The 13,420-nt window shown below is 47.4% G+C and overlaps 1 protein-coding gene across 4 annotated transcripts in view; it reads right to left on the bottom strand.

Moving 5' to 3' along the window:
- Window positions 1-2,992: 2,992 nt before the first annotated feature.
- Window positions 2,993-13,420, bottom strand: part of SLC8A3 (solute carrier family 8 member A3) — a 123,196-nt gene continuing 112,768 nt past the window's right edge. For 3 of the 4 annotated variants that reach the window (XM_084892696.1, XM_084892697.1, XM_084892699.1), the window contains 5 exons: window positions 12,364-12,381; window positions 8,294-8,418; window positions 7,396-7,495; window positions 5,375-5,650; window positions 2,993-3,909 (listed from right to left, as the gene is read on the bottom strand). In XM_084892696.1, the coding sequence (XP_084748822.1) occupies window positions 3,533-3,909; window positions 5,375-5,650; window positions 7,396-7,495; window positions 8,294-8,418; window positions 12,364-12,381 (896 nt within the window). In that variant the 3' untranslated portion in view covers window positions 2,993-3,532. The remainder of the gene's footprint in view (window positions 3,910-5,374; window positions 5,651-7,395; window positions 7,496-8,293; window positions 8,419-12,363; window positions 12,382-13,420) is intronic. The other variant, XM_084892698.1, reaches the window with a different exon arrangement.

Genomic DNA, 13,420 nt, shown 5'->3' with positions numbered 1-13,420 from the left:
GAAATGAGGTGGAAATAGCACCATGAGATGCACATTCCATCTCAAACAAAGGTGTCATGAGGGGCTGTATTATGGAGAGATAACTCCTTGAGGAGAAGCTAAGGATGTCATTAAAGAAATAACAATGTCATGAGCAAAGCCTCATGGTCTAGCAGGGCAGGGAGGGCACCAGTCTGGCTCTGAGAACTAGTTAGTGTGGCATCTAGATTAGTACCCACTTCCTCTTCTGAACCCCATTTCCCATTCTCTATGGTTCACCCCAGCTTCTTTTGACGAAATCTAACATCTGAATAACCCAGAAATGATGGCAGTCTCCATGATCATGACTCAATTTCTTATTCCCTTTCTCTCCCTCATCCTCCCCTCTTCCTTCCCTCCTTGCAAAAATGACTCAAAAAGGGGACATATGGGTACAAATGGGTTTCACGATTTTACGTCTACCATTTCATTGGTTAAAGGACACTTTTCATTTTGAATTTAATGAGTGTCAAAAAGCCAAACAAGTCTTTACCCAAACCCTCCTCCCTGCCTGCCTTGCTGGGTTGTGTCCTGTTGAGCTCCATACCTTAGCCGTGCTAACTCTTAATCCCATTTCACACACCCCTCATGCCTTTGTGCAATTTCCTTTTTTGTCTGTCCTTCAACACCAAGCCCCCTTGCCAAGGCAAATCACTGTTCTTCCTTCAAGATCCTACTTTCTCCTTGGAGTCTTTCCCAGTTCCAGGCTGGGTAAGGGTTTCCTTCCGTTGTGTCCCCATGGCGCTCTGCTTATGCCCCTAGATCATGCTTGATACAGAATTCCAACTCTCCTTTGCACCTTGGTGGCTCATATGCTTCGATGCTCCTTCCCATCACTTAGCTCTGGGAAGGGGCACTAGAACATACAGTGCACTCGCCACCCTCCCTTACCCGAGTTGTTCAGACCAGGAGCAGATGCCTGACCCAAAGGGACCAGTGCACAGGCACCCCAACCACTGTGACACAGCCTTCTACAAAGGATTCTGCTTCCTGGGAATGGCCTTGGAGGTGGGGCATTGGTCACATTCTCTTCACTGGGATGTTCCAGTTGGTCATTGGGCTGTGAGGTCATGATAGAGCACTGGGGCTGGTGGCTGTGCTGGACCTTGGGCAAGACAAGCAAAGCAGAGAAGCAGCTTGGGAGGGGAGGGGCCAGGCTCACAGGGAGAAGGAAGCAATGATGAGGAGACTATGTGCATTGGGGGAGGGAGCCAGGGGCCCTACAGGATTTCAGACTCCTGTGGCCTGCCATGTCTCCTGCCTTGGGTAGTAGAGCCCCACCCCATAGGCCTTCTAAATATTGCCTCCCTCCATTTTCTGAATGGGTTTCAGTTCCTTGTAACCAAAAGAGCCTTGGTTAAAAGAAGTTTTACCTCCCCCTCGGGACTGCGAGATTCTTGAGGTCGGGAACTTTATCTTACTCTTTCTGCATCAACAGAATGGAGTTCAATGCATAGAAATACATTTGTTGAATGAATGCTGAGCAATCAAATGAATGAGTAGGCCTACTGGTAATGAACACAGGGCATTGCTTGTGTCGCTGGGATCCTGCCCCTCCACACCTTTTAATACAAAAAACTCCTTTCCCTTTCATCATCGCAACTCCACTGCTTATGTCTTCCAGCACCTGGAGTCCGGACTCTGACAAGTGGAATATCCCCGAGGTTCTTTTCGCTTTAAAAACACCAGGCCTGGTACATTGGCATCTGAGGAGACAACAGAGACACATGGGAGATAACAATAGAAGACGGTACACCTGCTCCAGAAGAAACGTGGGGAGAAGCAAGCTGTTTGTAGAGAGATATAAGTATAGTTTTTATTTTATTTTTTTTTAAACCAACCCAACATTTCCACTGGCAACTGTCAACATAGCTTATGACATGAGCGCTGAATCTTTTTAGTTATTTCTTTTTCTTAAAAAATGTGTTTAAAATTAAACAGGTTTTTTATTTTATTTTCCCCCCTTAAAAATGTTTTTATGTCAATGCAGAAAGCCTGAAGATCTGTGGGCAGTTTTGTGTGTGTGTATGTGTGTGTGTGTGTGTGTGTGAAGCCAGGTCCTTTCAAAGTTTGCTGGGAGAAGCTCTAGAGGGCAGGACAATCTCTTTTTCTATAAACTCGGGCTCCATGGGATTATGGCAACTAAGATTCCTCCTACTGGGACGAGAAATAGCCCACAGGCTTAAAAAAAGAGCTTTAGGAGGTTTTAAACCAAGCAGGAATGTGGGAGACGGGGAGAAATTACAGCTCCCATCTTGTGAAAACGCTTTCAAACTTGGCCTAGGGGCCCAGGAGAGGTGAAAGGGACCCCTTGCCTTCTTATAAACCTCTATGTTTTTGCATTACCTCAAGAAATACAGCCAGACCGCTTAGTACGGTGCATGACAGTGAAGGGTGGGGCGAAGCTGACCTTTCTCAGAAGCACTGGCATTTTAAATATCTTTGCCCTTAAGTATCTCCCTAGTGGGACATCCCATCTCTCCTGGCTCAGATACAAAGCCAAAGATAGTACTCACGAAGGTGAAAACCCATTTTGTGTCCCCAGCTGCCCTCTGCCATCCCACACCACTCCTATTTCTGTCCCTTGTCTCCATTGGGCTGGCCTTCCTGCAGAAGAAAGAACATGGAGACATGGCCAGCAGGAGACAGAATTTGAAAGGCCCGGGCAAGGAAGAGAACAATGACTGCTTCTTTTGAACTTTGACATCCATCTCCTGCCACCACCCCACACGGATCTTTGGTGCCCCGCGTGGGTGTGCAAGATCTCTTCCACCCAGAGATGAAAAGGAGATGGGGGACAGGGCCTCGAGGGGGGCTGAGAGGCAGCTGTCACCTGCTGAGAGTGGGAGAGTGTGTGTCTGACAATTCACGCCTCTGCCCACTGGCTCAAACCTTGGGTTCCTCCACAGAGCCCAGCGCCTTTGTCACGAATGTCAGGGAGAAAAGACAAAATGAACGGACGACGAGCAAAACCTGACGGGAAAACGAAAGCAACCATGATAATGATTCCAATGAGGAGAGAGCCCCAAACCAGCCACATGGCTGAGACTGATTTCCACCACCCGCCAGGTGAGTGAGGACAGCGGTGCATCCAATAGCGCAGACAGGAGGAGCCCTGCCCTGATGACAGTAGAAGCACAGGAGGAGTCAGAAGGTGAAATAGAAGATGGTGAAGGGATCTGACCTTGGCTACAGGTCAGAGACATGGCGGAGCGGCGGGGGGGGGGGGGGGGGGGGCGCGCGAATGGGTGGAGGTGGATTTGTTGCTGTTGTTGGTTTGTACTGAATTAAATACTTGGTAGTGTGGGTGTTTCCCCCATTCTGTCTGATTGCTGAAGACTCTGCCCTTTCGGATCACCGCCGCCGCGGTGGAGGTCGGGTGAAGTCCCTGGGGCTCGGGTCCCGAAGCCACCTCTCCAGGGCTGCTCATCCCCGAGAGGTCCCTGGGGGTGGGGGGGTACCCTTCTCTCTGGAGAAGTCGTAGGCCTGCCCTGCCAGAGGCAGTGTCTGTGGCTCAGAACCCCTTGATGTAACAGTAGGCCTCCAGTGAGGCAAAGAGTATGTAGAGGAGCCACAGGGTCACAAAGAGCCCCGTCGTGGCCAGCTTGCAGCCCCGGGGGCCACCCAGCTCCCCGCCCAGGTGGGGCCGCCGGCGGTACAGGAGCACGCTGATGCAGACGAACGCGAAGATGGTGAAGAGGGTGACGAAGAAGGCCAGCGTGCCCGCAGACACGCGGAACTCCTCTCCCTGCATGGCCCAGTAGATGGCGGCCACGGACCAGGCCAGGCCAAGGCCCAGGAAGACGTTGACGGCGTTGCTGCCAGTGACATTGCCGATGGAGGCGTCTGCATACATATCGTGCATGGCGGCGGCTTTGCTGGCAAAGGTATCTGGAAAAGGGCAGAGAACAGATGGGAGCTGGAGGAAGGCTGAGACGAGGCGGGCCTGCCTTTGCGTGTGTCCAAAGGGCAGCTCGGACCGGCGGGCTGAGCCTGGGAAGCAGAGGCAGCTCTGCGACTAGCAAGCTGTGTGGCCTTGGCCAAGTCACGTTATTCCTCTGAGCTTCCTGTTCCTCGCCTGTCGGAGTCTGAGAGGTTTCTAAGGGCCTTTCTGGTCCTGCTGTTTACCAAGTGGGTTTGCTGTTCCCTTTTGACTAATTTTTTCAGGAAGGGAAGTTTGTTATCCCATAATACCTCCCTGGGGAACCTTGACATCCTGGGAAGCTGCTCAGAGTAGAGGCCTGCCTATGACTGTCACCTGGGGCGTTTTGCTCACGTGACACAGACAGCTTATTGCTCAGTGCCTGTGGGCTCAGCACGGCAGGTGTGGACAGAAGACGCACTGGGGAACCGCAATGGGGACGTGCAGGTGAGCCCTCGAAGCTGGTGTCTAGCACAGGGCCCACAGGCTGTTTGATGTAGATGTGGCCATGGAGTGTAGACCCAGGAGGGACTGTCAGGAACGATCTAGCCACCCTTTTATTTTGTAAGTAAGGAAAATAAGGGTCAAGGAATCTACCCAAAGTCAAATGGGAAATCAGCAAGAGATTTGACCCTAAAAGCCTCCCAAGGGCCCTTTGCATACCATCACTTTACATCCAAAGCGTTGTAGCCAAAGCCACAGAATCAGCTGGGGAGACCATGGCACAACCTCCTTTGAGCCCCTAAAACTGCCAGCTGCTCCCTGGGACAACTGCAAGAACTTGGAAGTGGCCCCAACTCCCCTGCCGCTGTCCTGGCTGGCCTCCTTGCCACTTTTCTCAGAGCTCCCAGAGAAAACATCTTGCCTTTGCTTGCCCATGACCTTGCTTTTTTGCCTCTGGTCCTCAGCAATTTCTTCCTTTGCCTAATCCGGTGGAAGACACTTTGTACTCACAGGTGTCCTTAGCAGAATGCTTGTGGGAATTTCTATTGTGACACCTTCAAGCAGGCTAGTCTTTAGCCTCTCAGGGACTGCCAGAGGGAAATATGCTTTGAATTACATTGTTTGCAATCTATTCATATAACGTGGAAGTTACTAAACTGGGTCACTTATGCAGATAACTTAACCCCTGTGGGCCTCGGTTTCCTCATCTGTCAAATGGGCATAATAGCTACCCGTATGGAATAAGATTGTGGTGAGCATTACAGGGACAAAACACATAAACTGCATAGTGCCTGCTGTTATATCAAGGTGCCCAAGAAATGTTAGCTGTCATTAGAATTGTTATCATTAATCTCTGGTTGACCCCTGTGCACCTTAGTGGCAGAGGGTGTGTTAAGCTCAGATCTGAGATAGTAAAGAAGACAACGAGGCAAAGGGTCACGCGAGCCCAGTGACATCCTCTTTGCAGACCCAAGCACCCTGCACTCTCACCTGGCACAGAGGTGCCAAATGCCACGAAAACAACAGCTGTGACCGAGTCCTTGAGGCCGATGGTGCAGCCAAAGTGGGAGGCCAGGTCCCCGATGATGGCTGTGAGCACACCGATGATGAGGATGGAGACGAAGAAGCAGGCCCAGCCACTGCAGTACTCTGTGGGGGGCACGCAGGCAAACAGAACCTTCCAGAAGACCGTCAGGAAGTGCATGACGTAGTCAAAGCAGGAGGGCAGCTTCTCCTCGCCTGATTCATCCTCCTCCTCATCCCCAGCTGGAGGCAAGACAAACAGGCCCAGGAGAGGGCAGCGAGGTCAGGGCCCACTCTTGAGAAAGTCGAGTCTAACCCCCATCACGAGCACAGTCAGCTGAGGGAGGCTCTAGAGCTCTCCCCGGCAGCCTGTGCGGGCCAGGGCGTGGCATCGGAAAACAGCTGAGAAATGGGAAACGAGCTGGGGTGTCCCATTGGTCAATGTGAATGCAGGGCACAGAGGAATGAGCAAGAGAGGAAAGAGATTAAGAACTAGCAGGGCAGGACACAAGGGGTGCAAGGCAGTGGAGGTGAGAGGTGGGGGGAGCGGGCTATACTGGTTGTCTAGGTGACATCAGCAGCGTGCCCACTCTCCACTGGACACCAGTAGGGCTCCTCTAGGATTTTCCTGACATGGCAACTGCAATAACCTCGTGGTTCTGGTTGCTAACCATCCCCAGAGGGACGGCTGTCATTCCAGATCATGTGGGAGCACCAGAGAGCCAGCGCCATCCTCTGAACACCCCACGGGACAGAGCGGGCCTGGGCTCCGCGTGTCCTTGCCAGGAAACGTGGGCAGACTTGCCCATTCAGCAGCCCGGGATCAGAGGATATGCTGAGGCACGCTGGCGCCTCGTCAAGGGCAACCTCTGTAATGCTTCGGCACAACCCAGGGAAGCCGGGTTTCCAAAGAGCAGGAGTCAGGACACTTGCGTCCCAATTGCAACTCTGCCACGGAGAGAATCTGTAACCTGGAGTAAGTCACCTCTTGTTTCTGAACTTCCTTTCCCTTTGAAAAGGGAGGGCGTTAGAGTGTGTGCCCTAGATTCCATGTACTGTCTCTTTAGGGGCAAAGTAAGGTCACCCGAGGGGGAACTGGGAGCTTCAGAAGCAGGCCAGGTGAAAGTGGGCCAGCGGCCACCACAGCAGCGGCCCTCCCTCCCTGGCTGTGCTTTACAGTGGCTCTGGGGCCTTGGGATAGGACCCCATGGGTTGCTATGACAACAAAGTCTCACGAAAAGAGAAAAGGCAGTACAAGGAGGGCTCAGTGGTGCTGAGAGGCTATATTGGTGGTGGTGATGAGAGCCCTGGCATCCCATTCCAACAGGTCCGCGGGCCTTTGGGATGCTGGCTACACTGTGGTCCCCCAGAGGGGACCCATCAGTAAATGCTGCAGGAGAGGGATTATCCAGGGTGGAGATGTGTTAGAGTGGGAAAGCAAATGTTTCAAAAACTCCAAATCCCAAGTTCACAATTCAGGGGTAAAACTGGAACAAAACTCTGGGTCCATTTTTTACAAAAATGAGGACCAAATTAATGAGAGGAAGGAATGGTGGAACCAGAATTGATGGAGCTTGTGGTTAGTACCAGACTAAGTAGCTACATTTCATACAAGTGGATATTATCCTCATAGAGTGATACCTTTCTGCTGACTTCTCTGAGAAAGGTAGCAAAAGTTCCCTTTTTGGGTAAGGAAATTGAGGCCCAGATAGGACAACTTATCCCAGTTTGGATGGCAGAACGAGGTCTTGAGCCAGAGATAGCCCTGCTGTTTTAGTTGTTCCATGATCGCTTCCCAATGGAAACGAGCTGGGGGGTCGCATTGGTCAATCTGATCTAGTGAAACAGACAAGCATCTGGGCTAGAGCTTAGGAAGACCAGGCATAGATCTTCCCAGAAATTGACAGGCTGTTGATGTGGCTGTTTTATTCCTCTGGTGTTACCTGCTTCTCCAAGCAAGGCCTGTGCCCATCCTGAGATCCTCTTACCTGCACTGACAGTGATGGCCTCCATGAATTGGTCCCTCCAGGAATGGGTCCCCACGACCAAGGCCATATTTGTCTTCTTGATCAGTTTGTCCACTGTTTTCTGTCAGGGAGATACAGACTTGGAACCATGAGGTTAGAATGCTCAGAACCACGGAGGAGTCTGGTGTTTCAAGGGAATGAAAGACGCCCTCCATCCCAGGGCGCTCTGTATGCATTCTGCAAGTTACGGATAGGATGGCCTTGGGGGTAGCTACTGGGGCAGTTCTTCCATTTCTCTTTTCTTTGGCTGTGACTGCTGACATTGGATATTTAGAGCAATACAATAGAGAACAATAGTGATGATATCAATAAACCTTGCTCTGGAGTAGTAAATTTTAGTATTTTTGTTTTAAAAAATACAATTAAGCTATAGCAATGACACGCCTAGAGGCTTTAGAGCTCATTTATTCCATACTAGAGACCCATTGCATGAAAATTCTTGCAAGAATAGGCCTTCCTTCCCCTGGCTTTGCTCCCAGCCTCCTGGGAGCTGCCAAGTCCCCACTTCCGGCCAGAGCACCGCTCTTGTAGCTCCCTCTGCCCCCACCTCTCACCCCTCATAGCAGGCATCCTGCCCTGCCTGCTCTGGGCCTGCATATGCAAATTAACCTGCCATCTTTGTTGGGTTAATTTGCATACTTGCTGCTGATTGGCTGTGGGCATAGTGGAGGTATGGTCAATTCACATGTTTGTCTATTATTAGGTAAGATAGATAGATATTGTGTGTCCTTATAATATTCCTCGGATACAAAATGTCAGCACTACAAGTTCACAAATTCAGTGTAAAATGGAATCAAAACCCTGGGTTGTCTCCCTCCCACCAGTCTATTACTCAATTTGACTTCACTTATGGCCTGACCTTGAACTCATAGGACTCTTCAATGATGACCTCTAGTTTGGGGTGTTTACCCAATACTGGCTTTCCCATTTCTGCTATTCTCTTGGCTTCCTCTTCCTCCGGAGTCAGCTTCCTGTCTGTCACCTCTGCAACAAAACAAAACCAGAGCAGCTTCAGCACACTCTCTATTCTCTTAAACATCTAACACTAAAGAGTAGTAGGCCTGGACAGTGGGCAAAAAGCATGTAGCTCTTGGGATTGGGGATTCTGTGTACTTTGGGTGCCTCTTTCTATAAAGCACTGGACACTTTATGACCATCAGACCATCAAAGGCTTCTTTGCTGGTCTGGCGTAAGCACTCTTCTTTCTATTTTATACCTCAGTGAGCAACCTGACCTTCTGAGAAATTCCTCCAAGGAAAGTCAGTCCCTAAGTTGTTTGGTCAGATATGGGAGAGATAGGAGCTTATCTCTGGACCTTTAACAATTTTGAACTGTTGTGCCTGACTGTTCAGCTACTCCATGTAAGAGTTCTTGAAGGTCAGAGGCACATTTAATATAAGGGTAATGTCCACTGGTTCATAGTAACATTGGCTTCCAGCACTCTTGGCACTGTCCCCTTTATAAAGGAGAAATTAGGACTGTTTCCAGGAATATCTACATTTCATACAAATGGGTATTATCCTCACAATGAGAAACTTGAAAGATTTCCCCAAAAAACTTCATGGTTTTCCAACAGGAAGCAGGCATGCTTCTTTTGGAACACAAATATTTGTTCAAAAACACAACAAAAGAGAGATCTTCCTTTACTTCCTCTGAAGGTATTCCTTTGTCCCTCAGCATCTTGACTCATTTACATGTGGGAGAGTTAGAAATTTTTTCCACTTCAACTGGAAAGTCCATTTTAAGACCCCTTCACCACGAAGACCTGTGTTCTGGATTACAGTGATATAGAGATGGAATATTTTTATTTCCATTTAATTAGATAATTGGTCTTGGCAGCCTGTTTCTTTCAGAGCTTGTTTAAATGTTTTCCCATCCAAGTCCACATTCTTGCATGCAATTGCTTCTTTTGTTCCGTTCCTTAGCTGCTTTTGCTCCACATAGTGAGTAGCCTAGGGAAATCCTCTGGTCTTTGGATAATTTCAAGGACAAAATGGGTCAGAGGCCAAGAAGATCTTCTCTGTCTTGGGAATTGGTGAGACGTGGGGAGGGGTTAGACTCAAGCTCTTGAGGTTGCAAGGAAAGGAATTCACTGAGTGGACTCTAAGCCAAAGGTCTAAGTTACCAAGCAAATAGCCCATTTTATGTATGGATTTTCTCAGTCAGCCTGAATGAAGATGGTAAGAGAGTGCACAGAGGATTCCTGAGCTGGCTGTTTTACTCAGGGCTCTGGCACCAAACACAGAAGGCAATTCCAAAATGCTTGGGAGCTGTCCGTGGTGCTGTCCTAATGTTAGTGCTGGTGAGGCTTTCAGCAATAATTATTTCTCCAGGTTCTGTGTTCCTCTGTATACTTCTAAGTCAGCAGATACCTTCTAGCAGCCTGGATTCTTTAAATTCTTTAATTATGAGTCTCTCCTTAGTTAAATTTGAAGGTAAATCTGGGTACATCCAGAGTTCTGGTTATAAAATTAGCAATCCTAGAAGCCAGACTGCAAGTCATTCTGAGAAAAAGCCTTTGGAAAAAGACATAGATTCCTTAAAAGCATGAGTACTCTTTTCCTCTACCTGTGGATTTTGGCAACACATAACAATGACTATTATAGCAGTGACAGTATTATCCCCCCCCCAATTCCTCCATGTCAGACTTTATATGTGCCACAAGAACTATATACCAATATAATGAGTTCCCCAGTGACATATAAATGTACCTGTCTAACCCCATGTTTAGCAATCAATCTAGCATTATATCCACCTGGAAGAATATTGATCAACCTATTGACCTGTCCACCCTGTGGTGATAGCCAGTTTTTCCATCTAGTTTTCCTGCAGAAATGTCTTTGACAAATAACCAATCCTCTATCTTTGTATCTCCCTCAGCCACAGATATATATATTCCATTTAAATCAACTCTCACTTAGTGTCTTGGTTTTATAATAATTCCCCCCCTTTTTATATTTTTGTAATAATCATTCCTTGTGTTCAAATTAATTTCTGGAGTAATAAATCTCAAACCTAAAAGATCATAGTGATTCTGATCATTTGTTTATGTGACTCTTCAGAAATTTCAAGTAAAGAGAATAAATGGCAAGTGATGTTGATATTCAGACTGGCTAAATAAACTCTCAAATATAGAAAAAGGAGGAGGGGAAAGAGAGAGGCAGAAAGGAATAGAGAGGGAGGTAGAGAGAGAATAGAATGGAAAATTGAGCAAATATTGGAAGAATAAAGAGCTTGCCAGGCCTGACAGGAATAAATTGCCAGGGATGCTCTACAGACATCCTCGGGAAGAAGTGGGGTGACACCACCCGTGCTCTCACTCCCAGGTCCCTGCACTCGGTGCAGTAGCTCAGAATGAACATATTTACTCTCTGTCTTTCACCACCAGGCACTGTTAGTCATGCTCGCCTGTCCTTCCAGGAAAATCCAAACAAAGATTTAAAATTCCCAGTGAATATAATGTCTAACCAATGGCTCCTAAATTAAAGGTTTAGCAGGTTTGGATTGAAAGATCTAGGAAATACTGTAATACCTTCTTTTCCTTTTTAAGCTTCTATTCGTGTTTGTGCAAATATGCTAAAAGTATAAAGAAGCTTAAGTTAAATCCCAGTCTTTTTTTTTTTTTTTTTTTTTTTTTTTGTGTGTGTGTGTGTGTGTGTGTGTGTGTGTGTGTATGACCTGTGGGAGGTGGAGGCAAAAGTTAGAACAAAGAAGCCCAAATATATTCTCAGGCAAGAGGCTGAGTGAGGTGGGGAAGGAACACCCAGTGCTAGACATCAATACCCTGGGAGACTAGTGGAAAATACAGGGTTGGAAATAGTCCTTATCCTATTGGTATGAAGAAGGAACAAGAGGCCAAGGATGTTGGAGTCATTGTTTTTTCAGGGAGTGAAAATGGAGGGGTTTGCCTACATTTTTTGTTTAAGGTTCCAAAGCAAATGTCCTTACAATGTACACTTCCCCTTTCTCAAACCCAGGGAGTAGCGAATCGGTGGCTTTGAACACCAATGAATTCTATAAGATGCTTTGCCTCTTAAATGACCTGAACTTTTCATATGTTCAAAGAACTTATAAAATGTAAAATGTTCTCTCAAAATATATTGAGACAAATGGTAGTGCTCACTTCACCTGTACCACAAGCTATGGTGTTGCTGGATGAGATGGACACGCTTTCCTATCTGCTCAGAGCTAACTCTTTACCATTGGGCCCCACTGATCCAAGCACATGGTTCTGTCCAAGTAGGTGTATGTTCTCCGACAGGCTTGAGATTCTGCATGAGAATCCCTCTAAAAGAGAATCTCCGAAATTTCTATTTCCAGCCGGACAATTATCCCCACCCTCCATTATATCTCAATTCTTCTTGCTGTTCATAGCACATGTGACTTCACGTATCGGTGGCAAATAAATCAAAGTTCTAGCAATTTAAACCTCAGCTGTGCTAACATGGAAGATCTCCAGGATCAGTAAAATTCCAGATTCTTAAAAAATTGCTTTTCACCATCTCACAGAAGCTCCTGATTCTTTTTCCCTGGATCACTCAAAAGATCAAAGTATTTTCTTTCAAATGCCATCATGATCCTATTGGGAGATTCAGCTTTAACTTCTCACCTCCTCTCTTGCCTCACGGTCTGAGATGGCAGATAAATGAAGACTCGGAAGAAGCCTATGATCCACTATCCCTTCCTAGTCCCCAAAAGGACCAGCCTAGACCTTTGCCCACGAACACCAACAGAAACGGTGTTCGAGATATTGTCTATTTCTTTACAATTACTTCAAGTGAGGAAATAAATCTCGTGGCCTTTAGGAGAACTTGTCAGGTTAACTTGAGCTTACAGTTCCTATTAAATAAATCAAAGGACATTAGTCTTAACCTGAATAAATGGCATTGGCAAGAAGTAGAAAGGAGAGGGAGGCAAGGCACCTCTTACCTGGAGACAACAGGAGCGCTGTTTGCGAATGGATACCAGACAAGGGGGAGAGAGAAAAGGAAAGAGCATTAAGGTCCCATCTTGAAAGTATCCCCAGGCTTTGTGGTTGCAGCAACAGAAAAAGCAGGGAGCTTAGTAGGTGAGAGCTCTGCAGCCACATGCAAAAGGCAGCGCTTGGAGCATGCGCAGCAGCAGCAGCAACAAGAGGTGGGAGCCGCTGAAGAGACTGCTGAGCACCAGGGCCCTGCAGTTATGAGAGGTTTCCCCACACCTTCTCTGCAGCTCTGAGGGTCAAGGGATAGAGGAGTAAGGATGGGGGACCAAGTGGGCGAAGTAGAGACATGGTTGGCCCTAAGCTAAGGAATCAGGTTATCACATCCATTCTGGAAAGGAGTGAGAATCCAGAATGCCAGAGTAGCTGGCTCATCTGTGGAGAATATGACTCTGGGGCTTGAATAGGAGCTCAGGGCATTGAGTAATGTTGTACTAGAGCGGAACCAGGCCCCATTTTTGTCTTCTATCCCTAACCTCATAAATTAGATCATGCTCAGCCTCCCAGTGCTCATAACATTTTCACGGCCACAGATGGCTTCATAGCTACTGTGTTTGCCAGAACTTCGAATTCCCCTGAGAGAAAGACCTGCAGAACGTTTTCCTTGAGTGTGTTTTTAAAAATAGATGTAGCCTGGAAGTCAGGGCCGTGCACTCCCCCCATTTTGGGTCGCCTGTGCCTGGTGGTCACTGCAACTAGTAGTTGTTCAATAAAAGTTTGCTATTTGCTAAATGCTTTGGCAATTATATTTTTTCATAAATCCTGTGGTGTTACATCTCTGGATGGTGGCCTTTATGTTCCAAAATTCTTTAGAAATACAACTCAGACCTGTGACCCGTCATCCCATAGTCACAGTTCCTGAAGACACGTGGATCCAGGATATTTATGGTATAAATTCAGGGAGAACAGCAAATGACTTTTTCTGTCTTCTACCATATGGAATTCCAAGGGGTAATGGATCAATGAATCTCCTTACCACAATGAGATTATAGATGATAGATAGAT

The sequence above is a fragment of the Pipistrellus hanaki genome (assembly GCF_964339955.1).
Source record: "Pipistrellus hanaki genome assembly, chromosome: 1".
NCBI classification, from domain to species: domain Eukaryota; kingdom Metazoa; phylum Chordata; class Mammalia; order Chiroptera; family Vespertilionidae; genus Pipistrellus; species Pipistrellus hanaki.
This window is presented reverse-complemented; position numbering and strand designations above follow the sequence as displayed.